The 23677-nt window shown below is 43.0% G+C and overlaps 1 protein-coding gene across 4 annotated transcripts in view; it reads left to right on the forward strand.

Annotated features, from left to right (window-relative positions):
• msi2a (musashi RNA-binding protein 2a) overlaps positions 1 to 23677 on the forward strand; it is a 224699-nt gene that overhangs the window by 119933 nt on the left and 81089 nt on the right. For all 4 annotated transcript variants that reach the window (XM_079804940.1, XM_079804942.1, XM_079804941.1 and 1 more), the window contains exon 7: positions 6166 to 6214. In XM_079804940.1, coding sequence (XP_079661066.1) covers positions 6166 to 6214 — 49 coding nt within the window. The remainder of the gene's footprint in view (positions 1 to 6165; positions 6215 to 23677) is intronic.

A 23677-nucleotide genomic window follows, 5' to 3' on the forward strand; every position in this document is an offset into this window, starting at 1 on the left:
CTACATTTTTTAGCTTTATTTTAATTAACTAAATAATAGTTTTAGTTAACAACAGTATGATTCTGGATAAATTGAGAATCTTGATTCTCTCACTATTCTGAGACAACTAAAAACAACAATGAAATTTACTACAGTTTCTAACAATAGGCTTGAATGAGTGTTTTAAAGACTTTACTTATTATTAGATACATTACTAGATGAATCTGCATTTTTGAACAAATCTCTTGAATGAACAATTCAATGAAGAATGCCTTTTTTGACAGTCACTTGTCTCCACCTATTGGTTTAACGATGTAATTGATACAATCTTTATTTGAAGAGTCAAGTTACATTCAAAAGGTAATTTACTCTATTTTGATTGAGAAAACTTTATACATGACAACTGCTCTCTCTGGCTCAGCGGCAGCGCCAATGCAGATTTGAATGTTAGCTATGATCTGACTTGTCAAAGGTTTAACAGACATAACCGAATCGTTGTCATTTAGGAATAAGATCAGGTGGGTGTTTGAACTGAGATCGCTTTCTTTTTTGTATTTTATTGTGGAGCTCTAGTTAATGATAACATCTGTGGCAATAAGTCCAAGTCGGAAAGTGTGTGCCAGACAAACCCAAGGCCACAAATTCAACTGTTTAACTATTTAACAAATATTTCTTTTGAACCCGATTCTTTTAGATGATTCTGTTGAACTGATTTGCAAAAGCATTTGTATATTCCTTGACTGTAAATGAGATTGTAAAACTATGAGGTGCATGACAAAATGGAATTGCTGTAATATTTTATATATATGATAAGAAAACATAGTGATAAACAGCAGTGTGTAATTAAAATTTGAGTTTGTTTCACAAAAAATAGAACATTCCTGCACAGGGACCTCTGAAAACATTTTGAAGTGAACAAATCAATAAATCCAAATCAAATTGGATTTCCTGATACAACCTAGCACACGCGTACATATATTATCACTAGTATTTGTCTTTCAGGTTTTGATTGAGTTGAAATCCTTCTAAATATGTGGTTTCCCTGTTCAGAAATGATCATCTATGTGTGCTATTTATGCTGAACAGATGCTTCACTTTTGATAATTGAAAGTTTCATGAAAGATTGTGGGTCACAGAAAAGAGAGTTGACATTTTCAGGGTGCATGTGACTCAACGGTTATTCTCTGTCATTCGCTTTTCATGTGAGACATTCATGCGAGATTGTGTGAGTAATTCAAGGTTCACAGTCACAGAGAAGCTGGAAATATCAGTGAATTCTAATTATTAGTTTAAATTGTCTAATAATATCCTAAAACGTGTAGTTATGCTAGAATTTCTAATTATGCGCAGCTCTTAATATCCTAGTGTAGTATTTATAAAATGATTAAAAATGCTTCTCCAGTAATCACAAATGACCGGAAAAGTCATGGTAGAATCATGGAAATTCATTGGTCAAAAGGTGTGGGAACTCTGAAAGTGGTTGATCATACAGCTGTCAGGATGTGTTTCCTGGCCTGTAAAATCTTGTTCTCCCCTGCTGTTTTATTAATGCTGCAGTTTCTCTGATTAATTATTCATAATTCCTGTCTTTATGGTGTGTTATATGTGATCTCACCTGTATGAATGTGCTTGCCCTTCTAGAGATGTTTAAAATCATATTGACATTTCTGACAGGAACATAAGCTGCTTTTACCCCTATGTGAGGGAAGCATCTCCTCTAACATTTAGCTGCTAGTAGTGGACTTTTCTACAAAAGGAAGTCCAGAGAGTCCAGCAGAGATTCACTTCTCCTTTAAGAATGATAAGAGCTCTGTCTGCCTCTTCAGCTTTCCTTTCTGGAGTACTGAGAAGTGTTGTGTGTGTGTGTGTGTGTGTGTGTGTGTGTGTGTGTGTGTGTGTGTGTGTGTGTGTGTGTGTGTGTGTGTGTGAAGAGGTCCTTAACCACCCATCAGATAGAGGCAGAGAGGCATTTCAGCAGTCCAGTGACAGACACTTTTAAAAAAGACTTGCAGTGCTACACTGATTTCACAAGCTCAATGTGCGTTACTGGTGTGTGACGCATTTCTGATCTTCTCGTGACTTCACTGCTGTCCTGTGTGTGTAAAGGACAGTATATAAGCACACTTAAACTCCATTAGCATGGTCTTTCAGATGAGGTCTTTCAAATGTTTGTTTGTTTGTTGGACTGGTACTGTATGGACTACAAAATCTGGTATGATATGACGTGATATACACTATATTGCCAAAGGTTTTGGGATGCCTGCCTTTACGTGCACATGAACTTTAATGACATCCCATTCTTAATCCATAGGATTTAATATGGAGATGGCCCACCCTTTGCAGCTATAACAGCTTCAACTCTTCTAGGAAGGCTTTCCACAAGGTTTAGGAGTGTGTTTATGGGAACGTTTGACAAATCTTAAGGTCTGGCACTGATGCTGGATGAGAGAGCCTAGCTCTCAGTCTCCACTCCAATTCATCCCAAAGGTGTTCTATCGGGTTGAGGTCAGGACTGGAGGTCGACCGATAGTGGATTTTACCGATACCAATAACTAGGCTGAACGGCAACTTGCTGATTAATCGAAAAATAACCAAAACCGAAATTCAGAACCTCTAAACGACGTATTTTTCCCATGTCGGTTATTTCGGTTTTCACGTGACTCCGCCCCGTCAGTCACATCAAGTGCAGTTTGCAGGAACACAGAGAGACGCAGGAGCAGTTATCTGTGTTTATAGATGTCCAGAATCACTTTAGTAACTGCATGTTTTACACAGTTTATACAGGTAAGTTAATTGCCGTTCTTCATATAGCCTACCGCTGACGTGCGCGCGCACACACACACACAAACAGAGGGCGCGCGCAAGCCCTGAAGCCAGATCGCTTTCACTTTCGTGCTCATAAAGTTTGTCATTTGTATGTGGTTTAAGCCCTGCCAGTTTGAACATTAAAGCGAGTTTCGGCCATCAGATGTGTATTATGTTGAACTAATGCCTGATATATTGTGACAAACGAACACTCAGACAGAAGCTCGCACATCACGTGAAGATCGCGCGCAGAAACGCAGTCTCAACGCTGTCCTGTGACTAAAATAAAGTCACTAAAGTAGCTTAGAAACTCAACCGTTATAGTCATACATTTTAATATCTTTGAAGTACAAACCACAGCTTCATAATGAATAGAGACGGTATGAGTAATTCACACACACAATCACTCTCTCATTAATGCATTCAGATAAATGTAATGTAGGCCTACTGTGCTAATAATCTGTATATGATGTACAACAAACAGAAATCTGCCCCATAGACAATAACTGCTGAAAGTGAACCGTTTCCTTCAAGTATTTTAAAATGCACTTTTTCATTAGAAAAAAAAATCCACCTGTTCTATATATAAATATGTAGAACATATTTACAGTACAAACCTTATCAGTGAACTTACTCAAAAACCTTATGAGGGCAAAAAAAAAAAAGAAGCAAAATAATCGTTCATTAATCGTAATCGAGGTAAAATGTTCAATTAATCGAGGTTTTTATTTTTGGACAAATCGTTACAGCCCTAGCTCTACCGAGAGTTGCTAGACTACACTCGCGGCAAAATATATTTTCTGCCGCTAGGGTGCGTCTAGATTTCTCGGCTACTATCGCTGCCGATTAACCGGCAAAACTGATGAATTGGTCGACCTCTAGTCAGGACTCTGTGCAGGCCAGTCAAGTTTCTCCACACCAAACTCACTCATCCATGTCTTTTATGGACCTTGCTTTGTGCACTGGTGTGCAGTTATGTTGGAACAGGAAGGGGCCATCCCCAAACTGTTCCCACAAAGTTGGAAGCATGAAATTGTCCAAAATGTCTTGGTATGCTGAAGCATTAAGAGACCCTTTCACTGAAGCTAAGGGGCCAAGCCCAACCCTTGAAAACAACCCCACACCATAATCCCCTCTCCACCAAACTTTACACTTGACACAATGTAGTCAGGCAAGTACCGTTCTCCTGGCAACCACCAAACACAAACTTGTCCATTGGATTGCCAGACAGAGAAGCGTGATTTGTCACTCCAGAGAACACGTCTCCACTGCTCTAGAGTCCAGTGGCGGCGTGCTTTACAACACTGCATCTGACACTTTGCATTACACTTGGTGATGTAAGGCTCAGATGCAGCTATTTGGCAATGGAAACTCATTCCATGAAGCTCTCTACACACTGTTCTTGAGCTAATCTAAAGACCACACAAAGTTTGGAGGCCTCTAGCTATTGCAGAAAGTTGGCGACTTCTGTGCACTGTGCACCTCAGCATGCACTGACTCTGCTCTGTGATTTTACGTGGCTGAGTGGCTGTTGTTCCCAATTACTTCCACTTTGTTATAATACTACTAACAGTTGACAGTGGAATATTTAGTAGTGAGAAAATTTCACGAATAATTTCGATTTATTGCACAGGTGGCAACCTATCACGGTACCACGCTTCAATTCACTGAGCTCCCAAGAGTGACCCATTTTTTCACAAATGTTTGTAGAAGCGTCTGCATGCCTGGGTGCTTGATTTTATACATCTGTGGCCATGGAAGTGATTGGAACACCTGAATTGAATGGTTTGAAGGGGTGTCCCAATACTTTTGGCAATATAGTGTATGATACGGACTGCACTGGACTGGACTGGTCTGTTATGGTATGTTGTGGTCTTGTCTGGTCTCATATATGTTGTGAAATGATATGAACTACAATAGATCTGATATGACAGCTATGATCTGGACTGGTATGATATTGTATGGAGTATAGACTATCTAGACTAATCTGGGCTGACTGTTATGGTACTGCATTAGACTACTGATCTGGTCTGATATACAATATGGTCTGGACTGGATTGATACGGTCTGATATATGATGTGTTATGATATGAATTAGAATAGACTAGACTGGTATAGTATGATATGATCTGTTCTGATATGATATAGAATGGACTCGTCTGATCTGATATATTATGATCTGATATATGTCTATAGACTGGTATAGTATGAAACAATATGATATGAATGTCTGATGTGATGATCTGGTCTTATATATAATGTGATATGATATGAAGTAGAATAGACGGGTATAGTAGGGTCTGGTCTGCTGTTGTCTGTTCTGGTTTCCTCTGAGAGCAGCAGACTCAGGTTTGCTTCCAGCTGTTAACCCATAGTTTCAGAAATATGTCTGCTCTCATTTTGTCCATGATCAAAGTGTTTAACCCCGCATTGCTCCAGGTGGAACCGCTGTAATGTAGGTCCATTTGAATGTGTGTATTGGTTAGCCATGGGACTTGTGTGGGCGGTGTAGGTTTGACTCCAGCTGCTGTGATATTTTAATACTCCTCTATTAAATACACACCATGACCCCTGTGTGTGTGTGTGTTTCTACCCACCGGCCTCATACTGGGGTCCCCCACTGTGCTGGACAGTCTGTCTCTTACACTCAGACAACTCCTCATGTTACCTAGCGACCGTATCCAGGAGGCAGGCAGTGCACCGACACATGGACCGCTTTGTCTCCCCCTGAGACTGACACACTCAGTCTCTCTCTCTCTCTCTCTCTCTCTCTCTCTCTCTCTCTCTCTCTCTCTCTCTCTCTCTCTCTCTCTCTCTCTCTCTCTCTCTCTCTCTCTCTCTCTCTCTCTCTCTCTCTCTCTCTCTCTCTCTCTCTCTCTCTCTCTCTCTCTCTCTCTCTCTCTCTCTCTGTGTGTGTGTGAGTCATGAAGGGCAAATTACTCTAGACTCTGGTGTCTCTGCAGGATTCTGTGTATTGTTTTAAGAATCTGCCTGCATCATTCAGAGGTTTCTTGTCATGCAATTGTCCTGTTAGCAAGGAAACTGTTAATGCAGCAAGGCATCAGTGCCACTCTACAGAAACTTTGTAGTTGTAAAAGAAGTACATTTGTTTTGACGGAAATGTTTGTTATACAAAGGTGCTGTTTGACATCTGATCTCTGATCTGGTATTCTTATTAATGTTTGAACAAAATTCTGATATTTTTACTTGATGAGCGTGGGCAATAACTACATTCCATCATATAAAGGGTTCAAATGACTTTACTTTTGTTAAACATCCCATCTGGATTTGATTTATAGATATATGCCATGATACATTTTAGTAACATATACTTTGTATGGTCTTTGACTCATGAGTGTGTTTGTTTGTTTGTTTTTTCAGGTAGAGGATGCCATGCTAATGTTTGATAAAACTACAAACAGACATAGAGGTAAGACCATTAAACTTCTTTAAGGAATACTGCAAAATATATATTTGAGAACCATTTCATGTTGTGGAGGACACACCGAGCTGTGTGAGAGACAGTCACTGACCTTTTTTTTTATATGAATGGTCTATTTTGCACACTTCTCTTTGCACTCTTATGCTCATCAAGTCTGCAAATATTATTGCAATTTAAAATCTTAACCCCAAACTTCTGAATGATGGTGTACATTCCTGTGTTTTCATCTAATACATTTTCTTTATCAACTCATTTAATGACTTAGCAGATAAAGGAAATCCTCACCTCCACTCATGTTACATAGATGTCTGTCACAAAAAGGTGTTTGAGTCAATAAATCCACAAACAAAAACACACATATAGCACTTGCATCATGTCAAGCTCTACATTATGTTTTTCTATATTTCATTGTTAGTTCTGTTTGTTCTAGTTTTGAAGTCCTTGCAAATGTTTTGGCAGTGCACTATGCCTAAAGCATGATGACAAATACTGTTATTAATACTGTAATTTGTATTTCATTGAAAAAAGAGAACTGTACAGTACAGAACATTTCGGAGAGGGAAAGGTGTAGTGTGTGAAAAAGAGAGCCGGATAAAGAGAGTGAATGTGTATAAAACAGCCAGTAAATGTGTGTGATTTTAGATTGTGAGAGCACATATCCTTCACACACATTATTTCACACATACTGTCTCCTTTCTCTCCCGTGTCCTTCATGCCCTCCAGGTGACTGTTAAACTGCTGTTAAAAGACGCTCTTTGTCCGCCTCCACCCCCCCCCCCCCACCCCCTCTCCTTTCACTAAAGAGACTGCCGCAGAATCTCTCTGGCATTTTCAGTCTGAAATGAGGATGATTGTGTTGGAAATTGAGCTCCAAAGCTCCATCAGTCCTGCTACCCCAGTGCATTGTGGGAACGTGCATTGGCTCTCCTGTGGGCACATGGATCAGGGATGTTATTCAGACATTGAAGGGGTTTTGTGGCAGGATTTCATGCTGTTAATTACAGATGTAATGGTGTGATTTTCATCAGGGCTCTGCTGGTTGCTTTTGTGAGCCGTTTGTGTGCCGTTACAGTGAATACCCAAAGGCCATACAGCCCTCGCTCTGCCAGAACACACACTGTGTTTGCAATAACATGACGTCATTCAAACCAACGTTTATTTCATGTTCTTTTTTTAAATTGTATATATCGTTCACATTGTGAAACAATGAATGTTTTAGTTGAATTGTTGCATTTATCATATTCAGGGTGTAATGTTCAAACATACTTTTTCAGTTGCGTTTAACCGTAATCGTGAGACTTGTGGCATTACGTGTGAGCAGGTGTATGTTTCCTGAGGATCTTTGACAGCTAGTGATGACAAAAAGCCATGTTTTTGTTTTTTTGAATATATTTTTACCTGACATTCTCAGATGTCTTTTAAATCTTGAAAAAATTTCAGAACACAATTCACAGTGAAGTGCATCAAGTACAAATTGCGTTCTTGGCATGTCCACTAGGGGTGCTGCAGTGGGCATTAGCATAAACGGTCTCCTTCTACAGGCAGGTTTCTCTTTCAGGTCGAACAGTAGATGGACGAATAGATGGATGGGTAGATGGATAGGTAGGCAAATAGATGGATAGACAGAAAAATAGGCGGACAGACAGGTTGGAAGATTGAAAGGATCATGTCAACAGATGGACGGATAGATAATTGTTTTTTATTTGAGGACTTGAATCCAGCATCTCTCTTGTCCTCTATTTACTGCAGTAATTCACACATTTCAGTGTGACATCTAAAACACTTGTGCAATCCAAACCCTCATTTCCCTGTCAAACACCCTGCTAGTGTCTGACAGAAGGTGGTTTTGACATGATCTTGGCAAGAGGTGGTTTAGTCTAGATTTTTATTTTGGCTGTTTGTGTAGGAGGGCACTTTTAATGCAGTGCTGAAGGCGGAAGCGCAGTTCCCTTCCCATCATTCTGCACGCATTTACGTTTCCTCTACAGTACATTGCTTCTACCTTTGTTCATCTGTCTCAAGTGCATTTTTCCCAAAGAACACATTTTTTTCTCATTGCAATAAAAGACGCAGTAGCACATTCACACCTGTAATTCCCATGGCAAAAGTTCTGCTTCTTTTGCTCACCCAATTTCCCTGAATATAAAAGTCTGCTGGGATGATGAAAGCTGGTGTAACGTCACGGATGATGATGGTCCTGCTCAACAGGCTTCCGAACGAGCGTCTGATTACAGCTGGAACTTTGTGATTTTCAAATGATGTAAGTAAAAGTAACAGCGTCTCGGTTTGATCAACAGAGAGCATGAATTATGACTTTTATTGTTGAGCTGCATAGAGAAAAGAAAAGGAGAGAAAGAGGAGCAGGTGTTGGGCTGAGTTAGGAATTTTTGGCCATGGATGAGGTTTTGTTTTGTGTGTTTCCTGGATGCTCCAGAGGACAGGATTGTTCCTGGAAGACGAACAGAAGGTGGTATTGTGTGAGTCTGTAATCTGCTTACCTGGATCAGCGTTCCCTGGACTCAACGCAGTCCCCAGCCTGTGTGTGTGTGTGTGAGTGTGTGGCTGTCTGTTTGAGTCTGATAACTTTGCGGCATATTACAGTATTTATTTGTGTGTGAGTGCTTTGTTAGGTGTGTCATTGATATTCTGCTTTCATTCAGACTGATTGTAAAGAACAAGATGGTCAGATCCACAATCAAGAGCAGGGCATTTTCAGCTGTCATTTATAAGAAACACTCCCTCTCGTTATCTCTTTATTTCTCTCACTCTCATACCAACGCAGATATATATATATATATTCTTATACATCAGGGCTCAATTTTTTTTTGCAGAATCAGTATTTTAAAATTTCTGTTCATGCGTTCCTTCTGTAACATTATAGTTCTGAAATTGGTTTGATTTAAAAAAAAAAAAAAAAAAAAAACTTTCTTAACCTGTATATTTCTATTCTTATTTTGCCTATACTTTATACAAGAGCTTGTGACTAAACCTCGTAACTCCAGCGGATTCTCAAACTGTTGGCAAAACCTAATACAGAAGCTCCACCCGCCTCAATCTTGAATGTAGTTCTGCACGAATTTTGGAGTCTGTCTCGGCTTGTTTGCAGTGCAAGGGTACATAAAAAACTGGCTAATGTTTTATGTATTTGAGGAGCAGAGAAGCATGTCTGGTAATTGCCTTCTAATCATAGCCAATACAGCCTGTGGGGTAACACTTCGTCTTTTATAGCGCAAGTTTTGTGCCAAATATTTAAAACGGCAGTAAAAACTGAGCGCCCACATAACTACAATAACCTTTGAAACATGCAAGTTGTTAAAAACTTGATGTCTTTCAAGTTGACGTTCTAATGATGGATAAAACACAGGTCTCTGACATTTGCTGGTGAATAACCTTTTAACTCCAATTGAGCTTGTTTTTTTTCTAAATGCTATAATAACGACACAGGCAAGCGTCTGATCATACATAAAGCCACAATACTACCTTAGACCAGGGGTTTTCAAACTGGGGTCCGGGGACCCCCAGGGGTCCTCCAGAAGGTTCTAAGGGGTCCCCAGAAAATTTCAGAGAGTAAAAAGAAAAAGCCAAAATGGATAAAGTCTACCGAACATTCTTTATCTTACTCACTGGTATCTTACTTAACGCAGTACGTAAGCTGCTTGCATACATTTATTTGGAAAGTTGCATTTTCAAATAATTTTAAATTGAAAATGTTCTTCTTCAGGTTTATACATCCAACATTAAGTATAGCCAATTTAAGTTTGGAAACAATATGTTGTATTTATAATATCGTGCTTACTATTAGTTTAAATGTTTTTTCATACATAAAAATATATGGATTTTAGGAAGGGGGTCCCTCATAAAAGGTTCATCATATTTGGGAGTCCTTGGCATCATAAAGTTTGAAAACTCCTGACTTAGACAACAAGGTGTTTAATCATTTAAAAAAAATAATTATATTTCATAGTAGCGGCTCTACACTAACCTGGAATTTCCGCTGGTTTCAAAACACCATGCTGGATATAACCTGCCATGGTAACACGGCCATGGGCAAACTCTGCTATCCAACAGCTAATTGCCAGCACATTGCCTTGCGTATTACATAGGATGACTTGACAGCTGAGCACGGGCATTTCACTCACATTGGATGCGTCAACGACACATTTGCATAGGCTGTACTATTTGAATTCATGATTGACTGCCATATTAAAATCTTAAACAGAACAATAAAATCACATTATTAACTGGTTTATGGTAATTTCAAAGAAGCTTTTCTGTTTAGAACGTTTAAACTTGAATTTGTTTTTGTTCATGTTCCTGTTAAATTGTTTGTTTCAAGTCTACACACCTCTCTAAAAATTGGAGCTTTGTAAAAAAATCGGCAGGTCTTTTTCCACCTTTAACCCTCTGGTGCTCTTCGGTTATTTCTGACCGGAAAATTTTCTGTTTTTAAATTTTAAAAATCACTGCTTCATCGGAATGATATGAAACTTGGTGACGTTTCTAGCATTAGGTATGTAAACACACAAAAAAATTGTGGTCATGATTCGAACATGCTAATTGGTCGTAAAAAAAAAGTAGCGTTCATTGTCTTCGATCATAAATGACTGACCATAGGAAATAAATTGGAAATCAGCAAAAACACAAAAATTCTCAGAATATTTGTGTGTACTATCTACAAATCGGCCACGATGCTGAAAAAAAGTTCATAGCAGTAAAGGGGTGACACTCTAAAACATCGAGTGTGATATTGACACATCCACTCACACACACAGGCACACGCACACTTATACACACACACACACACATACACACACACCTATGAAAAACTGAACCTATGAACCACATTTTGAATTTTTATAAATCAAAGCTTCATCAGAATGATATGAAACTTGGTGACTTTTCAAGCATTAGGTATGTAAACATGGGGGCATGATTCGGGCATGCTAAGTGGTCGTAAAAAAAATACTCCCACTTGTGCTCTTCGGTCAAAAATAACCACCATAGGAAATTAATAGGAAATCTGCAAAAACACATTCACAGAAAAAAATCTATATTTCTAACAAACAAAAAAATATCTAAAACTTTATAATAAATAGTCTTTAAAAATTTTTAAATATATATTCAAATCCATCAAAAAAAAAAAAAAAATTAATTTAATGTGAAAAGTAGGGAATTCTCAAGCATCTCCATAGAGACCCCTAGTGATTACACCCATGGTTGCATGATTTCTTAAATAATTCCAAAAGAGAGCGCTAATCTGCCTTCAAAAAATATACATATATATTTTGAAGGCCTAGTCACTATTTTAACCTGAAATACTGCAATAATAAAAATAAACAAAATAATAAAAACAATATTACCAGATTGCATAAATGTGCACACCATTTTATGATGGAGCATGCTATTTAATTTTTAATCAACCAATCACATTTATTGATATATACACATTTTATATGCACATTGTAAATAATTTAAGGTTAGTCGATGTCAAATGAGACCACCGCTCAATATCCTTAAAAAACAAGAGTATTTGTTTAGTGCTGTTTAACTGGCTGAGACCTACACACTGGCAAATCCGCTCATCACAAAACCAAAGCTTAGTCACAATGTAAATGAGATTCATTGCGTGAGCGCAGGCGCGCTATAAACGGGCGCTCTTTTCTTGGTTTCTATATATGATCCATTCATAATTTCAAGAAAAAATATTGTTTGTTATGCATACGACCAGCTACTGACAGACACATCTGCTAAATTGTGAATCTGCTAAATTCTTCCTAGAGTCCCTCCTGAAATTGCTATGATTGACAGTGATAACCATTGCAACGGACTGGACAAAACATCTGACAAGTCTGTCAAAATAGCTTGGTGCAAAAAACGAGTCTGTATTGGCTGAATACGTTCAGCAGCTTCTACTGTTAAAGAAAAGGAAAACTACAAAAATATTAGATTTTTTTTTACATTAAGCTATTCAATGCGTTATTCATTTATTGGTATTAATAATTAAATTGGTTATTTATTTTGTATCCAAATTCTGTTCATCCTATAAAGCCATCGTGTCTCTTCAGAAGACTTGGATTTGGATTAGACCACTTGATTAGTTATTTTTACGATGCCCATGACATTTTTTGGGATCTTTTAAGTTTGAGAGGATTGGACTTTAAATGGAGGTACAGAAATCTTTCTCTGGTTTCTTGAAAAATATCTTCATTTGTGTTTTGATGTTAAATGAAAATCTACAGACATGAGGGTGAGGACATGAAGACAGAATTTACACTTTGGAGTGAATTGTACCTTATAAATACAGTAACCTGAGCCTTGGATAAAGCTAACTCTATATTGCGAATCATATCGTTTACATCAGCTTTCAGATCACTAATAATCTTTGGTTTTCACGTTACCACTGCTTTCATCAAATTCCACCAAATATTTTCAATGAGATTTAAATCTGAAGACTGTACAGGCCACTTAAGAACATTCCACGACTGATCCCTAAACCAAGCTCAAGTAGATTTGGATGTATAATTTGGGATGGCTGTCCTTCAGGAATGTCCATTGATCATCAAGCTTCAGTCTCTGCACCGAAGGCATCACCATCTTTACCAAAATGGCTTGATACTTCAAAGAATTCATGATGTCCTTCATACAGTCAAGATTTTCACTTCCTGCATCAGCAAAGCACCCCCATAAAAAACGGTAAAGTTTTCGTGTTTGACCATGGAGAATGGTGTTCTTCTGCTCATAAGCTTAACCTTTTTTGCACCAGGTATACCACTGATCCATGGGTCCAAAAAGTTCCAGTGTGGTCATATCACTCCATAAAACATTCTTCTAGAACTCTACAGGTCTATCCAAATGAATTCTAGCATATTCAAGTCGGCGTATGTTCTTCTTGGTCAAGAGTGGCATTTGGCAAGATGTCCCAACATGAAGGCCATGCCTTTCTAGTGTTGTTCTTCAACTCTGCACTGAAAGGTTTTTTCCTCCTTTCATCAGGTCATTTTGCAAGTCTTTGGCAGTAAATTGAGGGTTTTTCTCAGTTGCTCTGATCTAATATTTTATTCCCCAATGATATTGTGCTTTTTCCTCTCAAAGCCATCAATGGTTTTCTGGTACGACAAATTTTAAACTTATGAATAAGGCTGCCAGCTGAGTCTCTAGGATCTTTAATGTTTTGGAAATCTTCTTGTAGCAATAGACTTTCTAATGTAACCAAAAAAATTGTCCTCTATAGCTTTTGTGAGAACTCTTTTGACGTATTTGCTACTCAACTTTAGCACGGCATGAGCTAAATGTATGTATGTGTAACAGCACAAGCTAATTCAGTTTTGTTATAGAGTTTCCAAAGGCTTAACTGTGTTTTAACATAATTTTGTACCATACCATACAAATAAGTGACTTAAAAACAGCAGCGTTGAATAGGGGTTGAATAGTTATTGCTGTATTGCAAAAAAATCCTGTAGCTCAAAAACATTACATTATGTATTATCACATTTAATTTGCAACTAAACTGTTATAGTAAAAAAGAAAACTCTGTATCTTACAGTATCTAGGGGTTGAATAACTTTGATTGCAACTGTATAAACTACTATTTTTGAAGTGGTATAGACCCTGAAATGAAAGCGATGTAACTAGACTTAATTTAGCTTTACATCAGCATGAAGTATTTTTGTATCCCTAAACAGTTCCTCTGGAGCCCAGTTACGATTAAACTGGGTGTTTATGGAGACCTGAGAGGAAGAGAGGCAGAAGAGCTGTTTCGGGGAGCCATCTCTCTAGGAAATGAAAATACTGCCTCTCAATTGTCAAAGTATGCAACCTTTAACCTTTTAATCTCCTGGAGCTAATGTATATGCTGTAAATATACAGACTTGTGGGAGGGAATCAGGGACCTTAACACAGGTTAAACTCTCTCAGATTGAGGCCAGTGGTGAGAAATGCTGAGTCCACAGTGTGTTTGGTTTATCAAATACATCCTTCTGCAAACATATTACATTCCTGGCTTATTCTGTATATGTGTGCTCTATCTTCTAATAGCTTACTGACCCGTCCAATATGCCCTATCAAATACCTGTCTACTGAAATCCAGATATGCCATCAGAAAGATTTACTTTGCATGTTCTTGGTAGGAAATACATTATATTAACAGACACAAATGAAATGTCCAGGCTACGTGTTGATCTACACGCATGCGATCTGGGTTAGCTTAGAAAAACGAGTGTATTTTAAGAAGTTTCTGACACATCTAGGAAATCTGCTGCTTCGTTATTGCATTGAATTTCACAATGAGCAGCCTGGAAAAGATTCCACTTCCTGCTCTATTATTGTTCAACATGAGCTAGACTTTGCAAGGACTTATTTTTGGAAAAGCCAGTGGCTTTTAGATCACAGATTGTCCTCCGAAAGGGTTTATCAAGCATGCTGTCTCTACTTAAATGGATGTCCTTAGTATTGGGAGGGACAGTGGTTGTGACATTGCTACACAGCTGCCTAATTATAAATCATGTTTGTCTGTTTTTAGTGCAAACCTATTGTCCGTTTGTTGATCAAGGAGTCTGTAAATATTAGGCAGTGGAAATGTGCATTTAGTCTGTTGGGGAACTGTTTTCTTATTAAACAAGTGCTGGCAGCTTCTCGGGATGAGTCTTATAAATTTCTAATGCAGCGAGTGTCACTAACAGCTGTTTCCCTCCAGCAGCCAAGAGAGAGGAGCTACACACTCCTGCCAGCATCTGATTCCTTGACTTCTTTGGCGTGACTTAAAGTACAATATTGCCAAAGTATCATGAAATATGACAAAAATAAAATTTGATTAGATTATTTGCCTCAAAGGAAAAAAAATGTGTATATAATATACACAGATGAGCCAAAACATTGAACACCTGCCTAATATTTTGTTGGTCCTCCGCATGCTGCCAAAATAGCGCCGACTCACCAAAGCATGGACTATATATAATCATAAGATCTTTCTTCATTGTTTATTGATAAAGCTTAAACTGCAGGCAGGCCAGTCAAGCACATCCACTCTACGGTGTAGAGTGTCTACAAAACCACTCTGATGTAGCACGTGTAGAATAAGGCTTGGCATTGTCTTGCTTCCCAGGAAAAATGTCGTCTTGATGGCAGAAAATGTCTCTGTACAATCCCAGTATACGTCTCCACGTCAATGGTACCTTCACACATATGCAAGGTAACCAATACCTTTTGCATTGATGCACCCCCATACCATGACAGATTTGTGCTTTTGCATTGGTTGCTGATTAAAGTTTGGATGGTCCCTTTCGTCTTTGGGACTGAGAAAACTCAATGTCCGTTTTCCCCCAAAACAAGCTGAAACGTGGACTTATCTGATCACAGCAGATATTTCCAGCACACATTTCTTTTGGATCATCTGAGATGAACTCAGGGCCCAGAGACCTCAGCGACATCTCTGCATAGAATTGATGTATAGCCTTCTCCTTGCGTAACAGAGATTCAAGTTGCATTTCTTGATGCAGCGGCAGATTGTTAAATGACAACGGTTTTCCAAAGTACTCCCGAGCCCATGTAGCTATTTTTAACACAGGAGCATTTTGGTTCTTCATGCAATGCCATCTTTGGGCTTGAAGGTCACACACATTCAACAGAGGTTTCCTGCCATGCCTTAAGCCGGTTTCACACTGTATGATTTTGGCCATGAAAAGACATATTTTGAAAATCCTAAAAGATTCCTCTGATCTTAGGCTAAAATCTGAAGTCATTGATCGTTAGTTTGGTTGTTAGAATCTTTACACAATATTATGTATGGTAGATGGGGCAAGACCTAAATACTTTGCAATCTTGCATTGAGAAATGTGATTTTTGAATTGTTTAACAATTCTCTCATGAAATATGGCAAAAAAAGTGGTGAGCCATGACTCATTTTTGCTTGCAAACACTGAGCCTTTCGTGGATGCTCCTTTTATACCCAAACACGATACCCTCACCTATTACCAATTCACCTGCTAAAGATCTGCCATTCTGCTCCTATACATATATGTCTAGTGCAAGACCTTTTTTATATAAAAATATGTATGCATGTATATTAAAAAAAATGTGTATATAGTTACTTTAAACTTTGACAGACCTATTTTCTTTTTGATTCTCATGTTTGTCCAGACAAAAAAAAAAAAAGCTCTCTTAGAACAATAAATGAGTGTTTAACGCATATCTCAATCCCACAAGAAGAGCTGGATATCTCTGAGTGGTTCAGAGAGAGCTGTATCACCGAGGCCTTCAGTGAGACAGGCGTGTCTGAATGTGAATCAGGAAGATTGGACAGCACTCATCAGCTCATCTGGATCTGAACTCTGACAGACAATTTCGATCAGATCCAGACGTCAGGAGTTTCGCTCATTCCATCAAGTAAAGATCTGCCATTCTGCTCATAGCCGTCAGACTATCACTAACTAACAGATTTTCTCACTTATATTAATTTAATATTAAACAGTCTTGATTTGCCTAGGAATCTAATTCTGGATCCATAATTGCATCTTTAGACTAACTTGTACGACTCTTTTGAAGAGAGTTAAAATGGTCTCGTGGATAACAGTAATATTTTGCAAAGATGAGCTGAGCTGACAGGCTGTCAATCATTCTAACATTTTATCTCTTATCGGTGCAGTGATTGCTGTTGGCATGGGGATGGTGACGCACTGCTAATTGAGCTGAACGTGAATCTAGTTTCTCCTGCGTGATTGCCTCTGTCGCACGCTTGTCAGAGGTTTGAATTAGATTGACGGGCTTGCGGGCCGTATATATGCATGTGTGGTCTCTGGGATCCCCTTCGGTGTCATTTACATTTTTACAAGGATGCTCTCTGCTCAGTCTGTTTTTCATGTAAGAGCGATTCAGAGAAAATCAATCATATTTTCGCAAAGCGAAATTGAGTCACAGCAGCTATTAAGTGGCTTGACTGTATGCAGTGACGAAGAGGCGGAGAATCTCATGAATATTGAATCACAGGTGAGGAAGACTTTGTCTCGAGCTGATCTCGGAGCAGCAGGGCATGTTTTGCCATGCGTTCAAGAGTCAGTGTGGCTGCACAAATGTGTCCATCCACCTGTCTCTGTCTGAACGTTCCTACTCTCTGTCTCTCTTTGTGGCAGGAATCACATCAGATCACAGAGACTCTTTGATACGCGTGTGTGCTTTGAGAACGGAGAGGAAGAGGTCTTTGAAAGTGGGGAGGTCTCAGTTGCTGGGCTCTTCACCACTGTCAAAGTTGAAGGAACAGCTTTTATATATCAGTACAACACACACACACACACACACACACACACTACACCCCCCCCCCCCCCCCACACACACACACACACACAATTCTCTTTTTCTCTCTGTAACCCTTTTTTCCCAAAAGCGCTCCACCCCTCGTATCTTCTAGAGAAGTGTTCCCAGGAGACTTGGTTTCCTCATCCTCGTTTCATTTTTTATTTCTGTAAATGTCACATCTCTTCTCTGTCCCTGTACAAACCCATTTTTTGTTCTCTCTGCTCCTTTGTTCTCATTTCTATCCATCCATCCATTCCTTTGCAACTAATTTTCCCACCGTTGTGTTTGTGTGGATGGATGTAGAGTGACTGTCTGTCTGTCTGTCATATCGCAATATGCATATTACAATGGCTTGTGAGAACCATGATTTTAATACTCCAAAACATTGCAAAAAGTCCAAGTTTTAGTTTGACACATGACTGTTATATACGTCTTACATGCTCAATGTATTTAAACGCAATAAACTTGGTAATCTCGGACAGCGCGTGATCCCAAATTCAGTTCTCTTCCATAGCTTATGTGGCAGAATACACACAAAATGATGTCAAAATGCCCATCTTGGGGAGTATTCAGTGAAGAACTGAATTAAAGTGACAGCAGCCTAATAGCCCTCACTATTTATTATTGCTATATAAACATTATCTTGCAAATTTCTATCTTGCCAGCTGTTTCTATATGCAATACAATTGCATTTTTGCTATTTGCTATCCAGAAGAGCGAGAGAGAGCGAGATCTCACACGGAGCTGCAGTGTGCATAACACGACAGTCCAAGCATTAATGAGTGACGATGGATTAAGAGAATTAAACAAAAGTTTAGTCTGGTTACACTTTAGGCCTGTGATTATTAATCTAATTTTATTTTTGATTTTGGCTTCCAAGGATTATAAAAAGAAGATATGAGGTGAAACTATTAAAAACTAGTCCAACTTCCTTCTTAATAGCGGTACATAGGTTCCTCCCTAAAACCCAAACTTACTTAATTTAGCGGGACATGTTTGATAAATAGAGCTATTAAAGGGGTCATGAATTGAGAAATCTCGCCAAGCCCAACGTCCCGGGGCTATGTGTTTTCCAGACAGGCTACCAAAACGGATCACGTATCTTAAATAGTGAAATAACATTCCTTTCTTGATGTGCGTGCGTTATTCACTCTCTTGACTTGATATTTGAAGGAAAAATACAATTGCGGAAGTTTTGATTATGCTGATTTGTCTGACTCTGCAATGAGGCTTGTGCGTGCGTGCGTGCGTGCGTGCGTGCGTGCGTGCGCGCGTGTGTGTGTGTTAGTGATGCATGGTTCGCGGTGATGCATATATCCACCGATCGGGTGGATGAGAGATAAATCATTGTGTTTGTTTGATAGACATTTTGCGAGCCCTGCTGTGGGCGAATCATTCCGTTGGCTGTTCTCTTACGAGAGGTTCTCTCGTATTGCGTAAGTTCCTTACGCTACGGGAAAGTATTCTTTCTTCGAGATTTCTGAAAAACCCAAAATTATCCTTAATTTTGTAATATTGTCAACGCAGTGCGGCAGCCTGGCAGACCATAGCAGGCTATTCCAGCGTGCTATTGGCTGCTCTGCTGGCAACTGCAGCAGCCTATCGGTGAGCCCGCGTGACGTGGCGACCAATGAGGGCGCTTCGCGCCCACCTGGCTTCATTTGCCTACAGGTGGGGCGTGGCCACGTGTATATAAGCAGGGCTCACGGGCTGCATATTCGATTTTCTTTTCTTCAGCGAAGCCCTTCGCATCGCTGGATCTGGAACCCGCCGCCGTGACCGCGCAGACAAGCAAGCAGAGGACAGCGCCTGAGGAAGCCGGCAGCATCGCGCCACCTTCAGCCTTCCGTGCCTGCTCTGCTATCCGGCAGCCCCATATCCTTTTACGCTCAAAGTGTTGTCGCCGCTGGGTCACACTTTTCACAAAAAGAGCCGAGCGTTGATACAAATGTCTCGTTCCACCTGCGGCTCGTGTCACGCGCAGCTCAGCTCCGGGGACCGCCATGTGATCTGCGCTCTCTGCCTGGGCCGTGATCACGCCGCCGCCGCACTCCACGCTGGCGGATGCCAAGAGTGCGAAGAACTGACGATGTCGACCCTGCGGGCTCGACTCGTCCTGTTCGAAGATGATATCCCTCCAGTCCCTTCCACGCCGCGCAAGAAGAAGCGCCGCTCGCAGCGGACTCCGGAGCTCGCAGAGAGAAGCTCGCCGGAACCTTTCCCGCCCGCTTCACTCTCGCCTTCCCCGCCCCCACCCCAGGCCGCCATTTCTGTTGCCGCCTCCGGGGATGAGGCGGATGCGGCCGCGGAACGCGCCGACAGCTGCTCCATCATGGCTTCCGACAGCGAGGACTGGTCTTCCGCGTCCTCTTCAGTCCGGGGCTCCGGACGCTCTCGAGCGGGTGAGGACGCCGAACTCTTGCGCCTTCTCACCCGGGCTGTCGAGCAGCTAGGCCTCGAATGGGCCCCGCCCAAGGTGGCAGCGCCGAACCGACTTGACGGATGCTTCCTAAACAGTCGCCGCCGTGCGCCCACCTCCAGGACTGCACCCTTTTTGCCGGAGCTTCACGAGGAGCTCGCAAAGTCCTGGAATGCGCCATTCTCCGCGAGGGTCTCGTCTCAGGCTTCTTCGACGCTCTCACAAGTTGACGGCGCGGCCGAGAAAGGCTACAACGCTATCCCTCCGGTGGAAGAGGCGGTCGCAGCGCACCTTTGCCCGCCTTCTGGTTGGCGCTCAAAGGCTGCCCTCCCGTCTAAGGCCTGCAGAGTGACGTCATCGCTGATCGGCCGCGCTTTCGCTGCCTCCGGTCAAGCTGCGTCCGCTCTGCACTCTATGGCCGTGCTGCAAATCCTCCAAGCTAATCTCCTCCGCGACATGGACGAGAAATGCTGTGACGCTGAGTTAATCACGGATTTGCGAAGCGCGACGGATCTCTCCCTTCGCGCCACCAAGACCGCAGCACAGGCCCTCGGACGCTCTATGGCCTCCCTCACGGTAGCTGAGCGCCACCTCTGGCTCACGCTCGCGGACATGCGAGAAACAGAGCGCGCGGCCTTCCTAAACGCCCCGCTCTCTCCGTCTGGGCTTTTCGGACCAGCGGTCAAGGGGATCGTCGACCGTTTCTCCGAAGTGCAGAAAACGACGCAGGCCATGAACCTTTTCCTGCCTCGACGCCCCGGCGCTAGCAATAGCTCCGCTGCTCGCCGTCCTCGTGACCAGCCAGCAACGAGCTCCGCGCAGCGCCCAGCGCGGCCCCCTTCGTCTCAGAGAAGACCGAGCGGCCGCCCCAGATCGCGCTCTTCCAGCCGTGGTAAGCCGCCTCCACCTCGGGGCCCCCGGCCTAGGATCACGCTGAAGCCCGAGCCTCCAAAGTCCTCCTAGCAAGAGGCGAGAAACGACGGTTAAGTCCCGCCGCGGCCGGACCACCGTCAAAACTCTTTTTCCTGTCAGCCCCCACCACTGTGGCTGCTGCAGATGGATTTCACGCAGCCAACGAGCCGGCAAAAATGCCTTCTCGCCTGTCAATAACCGCCGTTTTTACGGCGAACCAGAGAAATCACAAAAGTTGCATTATTTCTGGTCGCACGGCTCGCGCCGTATGTGTTTCAAATGCAGTAAACGTGCCCACTTTTCTGTGTTCACCCCTGCACACAAGCACTATAAACCCTGTGTCCCCCACTCACATAAAGCGGCCACCGGCCGCTCGAGTGCTAGAGTTAGGTCACGTGTCCGCTTGTTTGCGTCCACGACTAACCACCACACGCGCTGTCACACAGCCACTCTTAACCGGTCATGTTCCACGCGTAAGAGTTGTGCCCGCTCAAACGCGCTCACACATTTTCGCGAACATTATGCCTCAGGCGCCACGCGCCACGCCACACACCATTTATTTTCCGCCCAGGGTGGCCGGAGCGATGAGTGTAGGGCCGCACACAAGCCACTCCCCGCTCGAAGCGGCAGAGATGCAGTGTGTAGGGCGGCCAGCCATCGCGAGCGATCGGCTGGCCCACAGCACAGAGAGCGCGCGCACTGCGCCCGCCCCTCCTATACGGGCCGTCAAACCCGCGAAGCGCGGCGTTTCGAGCCCGGAGGCCGTTCTATCCCGTGTGGCGCACGCGAGAGCGTGGGAAGCCATTCCAGGTGTATCAGAATGGGTGCTGAAAACAGTGAAGCACGGCTACACTCTGCAGTTCGCTCGCCGCCCGAACCGCTTCTGTGCGCGTACAGAGACGAGAGTGAGCGAGGAAGTAGCACATCTACTTCGAGCAGAAATAGCCACGCTGCTGTGCAAAGGGGCTATAGAACCGGTTCCCCACTCTATGAGCGAGTCAGGCTTTTACAGCCGGTATTTTCTCGTGCCAAAAAGGGATGGGTCGCTCAGACCGATTCTGGATCTGAGGCGTCTGAACAAAGCTCTTATGAAAAGATCGTTCAAGATGCTCACGACCAAGCAGATCCTCGCGCATATTCGCCCGAGAGACTGGCTAATCTCCCTAGATTTGAAAGATGCATATTTTCAAATCAAGATAACGCCGCGTCACAGGCCATTCTTACGATTCGCCTTCGACGGCCAGGCTTATCAATACACCGTCCTTCCGTTCGGCCTGTCACTAGCACCCCGTACATTTACGAAGTGCATGGACGCGGCCCTCGCTCCTCTGAGAAATCAAGGGATGCGAGTATTGAACTATCTGGACGATTGGCTCATCCTGGCGCAGTCGGAGGCCGAGCTCCTCGCCCACAGGGCAATGCTGCTCAGCCATCTGGACAGCCTAGGGCTCACGGTCAATTGGACCAAGAGCTCATTAGTGCCCACGCAATCAACCTCATTTCTGGGTTTGAATCTGGACACTGTGGCAATGTCAGCCCGCCTGTCACCCCATCGCGCGCGCCAAGTTCGGCGCATGGCTGCGTACTTTCGGCCAGGCAAAATCGCACCTCAAGCTGTTTCAGAGGATGCTGGGACGTATGGCCTCAGCTGCAGCTGTGCTCCAGCTGGGCTTAATGCGCATGCGCCCGCTGCAATGCTGGTTAAACGCCCGAGTGCCTCACAGGGCCTGGGCGTCCGGTGGCTTCAGGATCAGAGTGACTCAGGGCTGCGTGTCAGCCCTAGAGCCCTGGTTAGTAGCCGACTGGTACCAGAGGGGAGTGACGATGGGAGCCATCTCACACCGCAAGGTCATCTCGACGGACGCCTCCACCACGGGTTGGGCGCCGTTTTCGAGGGCAGATCAGCCTCGGGCCTTTGGTCGAGCGAGGAAAAACTCCTACACATAAACTGTTTGGAGATGATAGCGGTAGAGAACGCGCTCAAGCAGTTTCTCCCGCTTATACGAGGACACCATGTGTTAGTCCGGTCGGACAACACCACAGTGGTGTCCTACGTGAACCGGCAGGGCGGTGTCAGGTCCAGAGGTCTGGGCAATCTGACAGAACGCCTGCTCGTGTGGGCACACAGCTCGCTGCGCTCGTTGAGAGCTGCGCACGTGCCGGGCCACCTCAATGTGGGCCCGGACAAGCTGTCCAGGGGCCTCATTCTCCCAGGAGAATGGTCCCTGCACCCCCAGACAGTCCAGCTGGTATGGCGCCTGTTCGGCAGAGCGGAGCTCGACCTCTTTGCAACAAAAGAGAACGCCCGCTGCCCGACGTTTCTGTCCAAAAGCGAGGATGCGCTGTCCCAAACTTGGCCCAGCCTCCCGCTGTATGCTTTCCCGCCGATCTCCCTATTGCCCCAGGTCATAGCGAAAATCAGGGAAACGCGCCGTCCGGTGCTCCTTATAGCACCGCGCTGGGAGAACCAGATTTGGTACCCAGAGCTGGTGAAGCTGTCGCACTCACCCCCCTGGCCAGTTCCGCTGAGAGCAGACCTTCTCTCTCAAGCAGGAGGCTCAGTTTGGCATCCCCATCCAGAGCGATGGTCTCTGCATGTATGGGTGACCAACGGATACCCGTTGACCTGCCCGAAGGGGTTATGAACACGATTTCACACTCTAGAGCCCCCTCGACGAGGCGGTTATATAGTTCTAAGTGGTCGGTGTTCACTGAGTGGTGTGTTTCCAAGGGATTGGACCCACAGCAATGTGGGGTCCAGCGGGTGCTCTCCTTCCTCCAAGAGCTTTTGGAATTGGGCAGGTCCCCTTCCACGCTCAAAGTGTATGTGGCGG

The sequence above is a fragment of the Gobio gobio genome, assembly GCF_949357685.1.
Source record: "Gobio gobio genome assembly, chromosome: 22".
Classification (NCBI taxonomy): Eukaryota; Metazoa; Chordata; class Actinopteri; order Cypriniformes; family Gobionidae; genus Gobio; species Gobio gobio.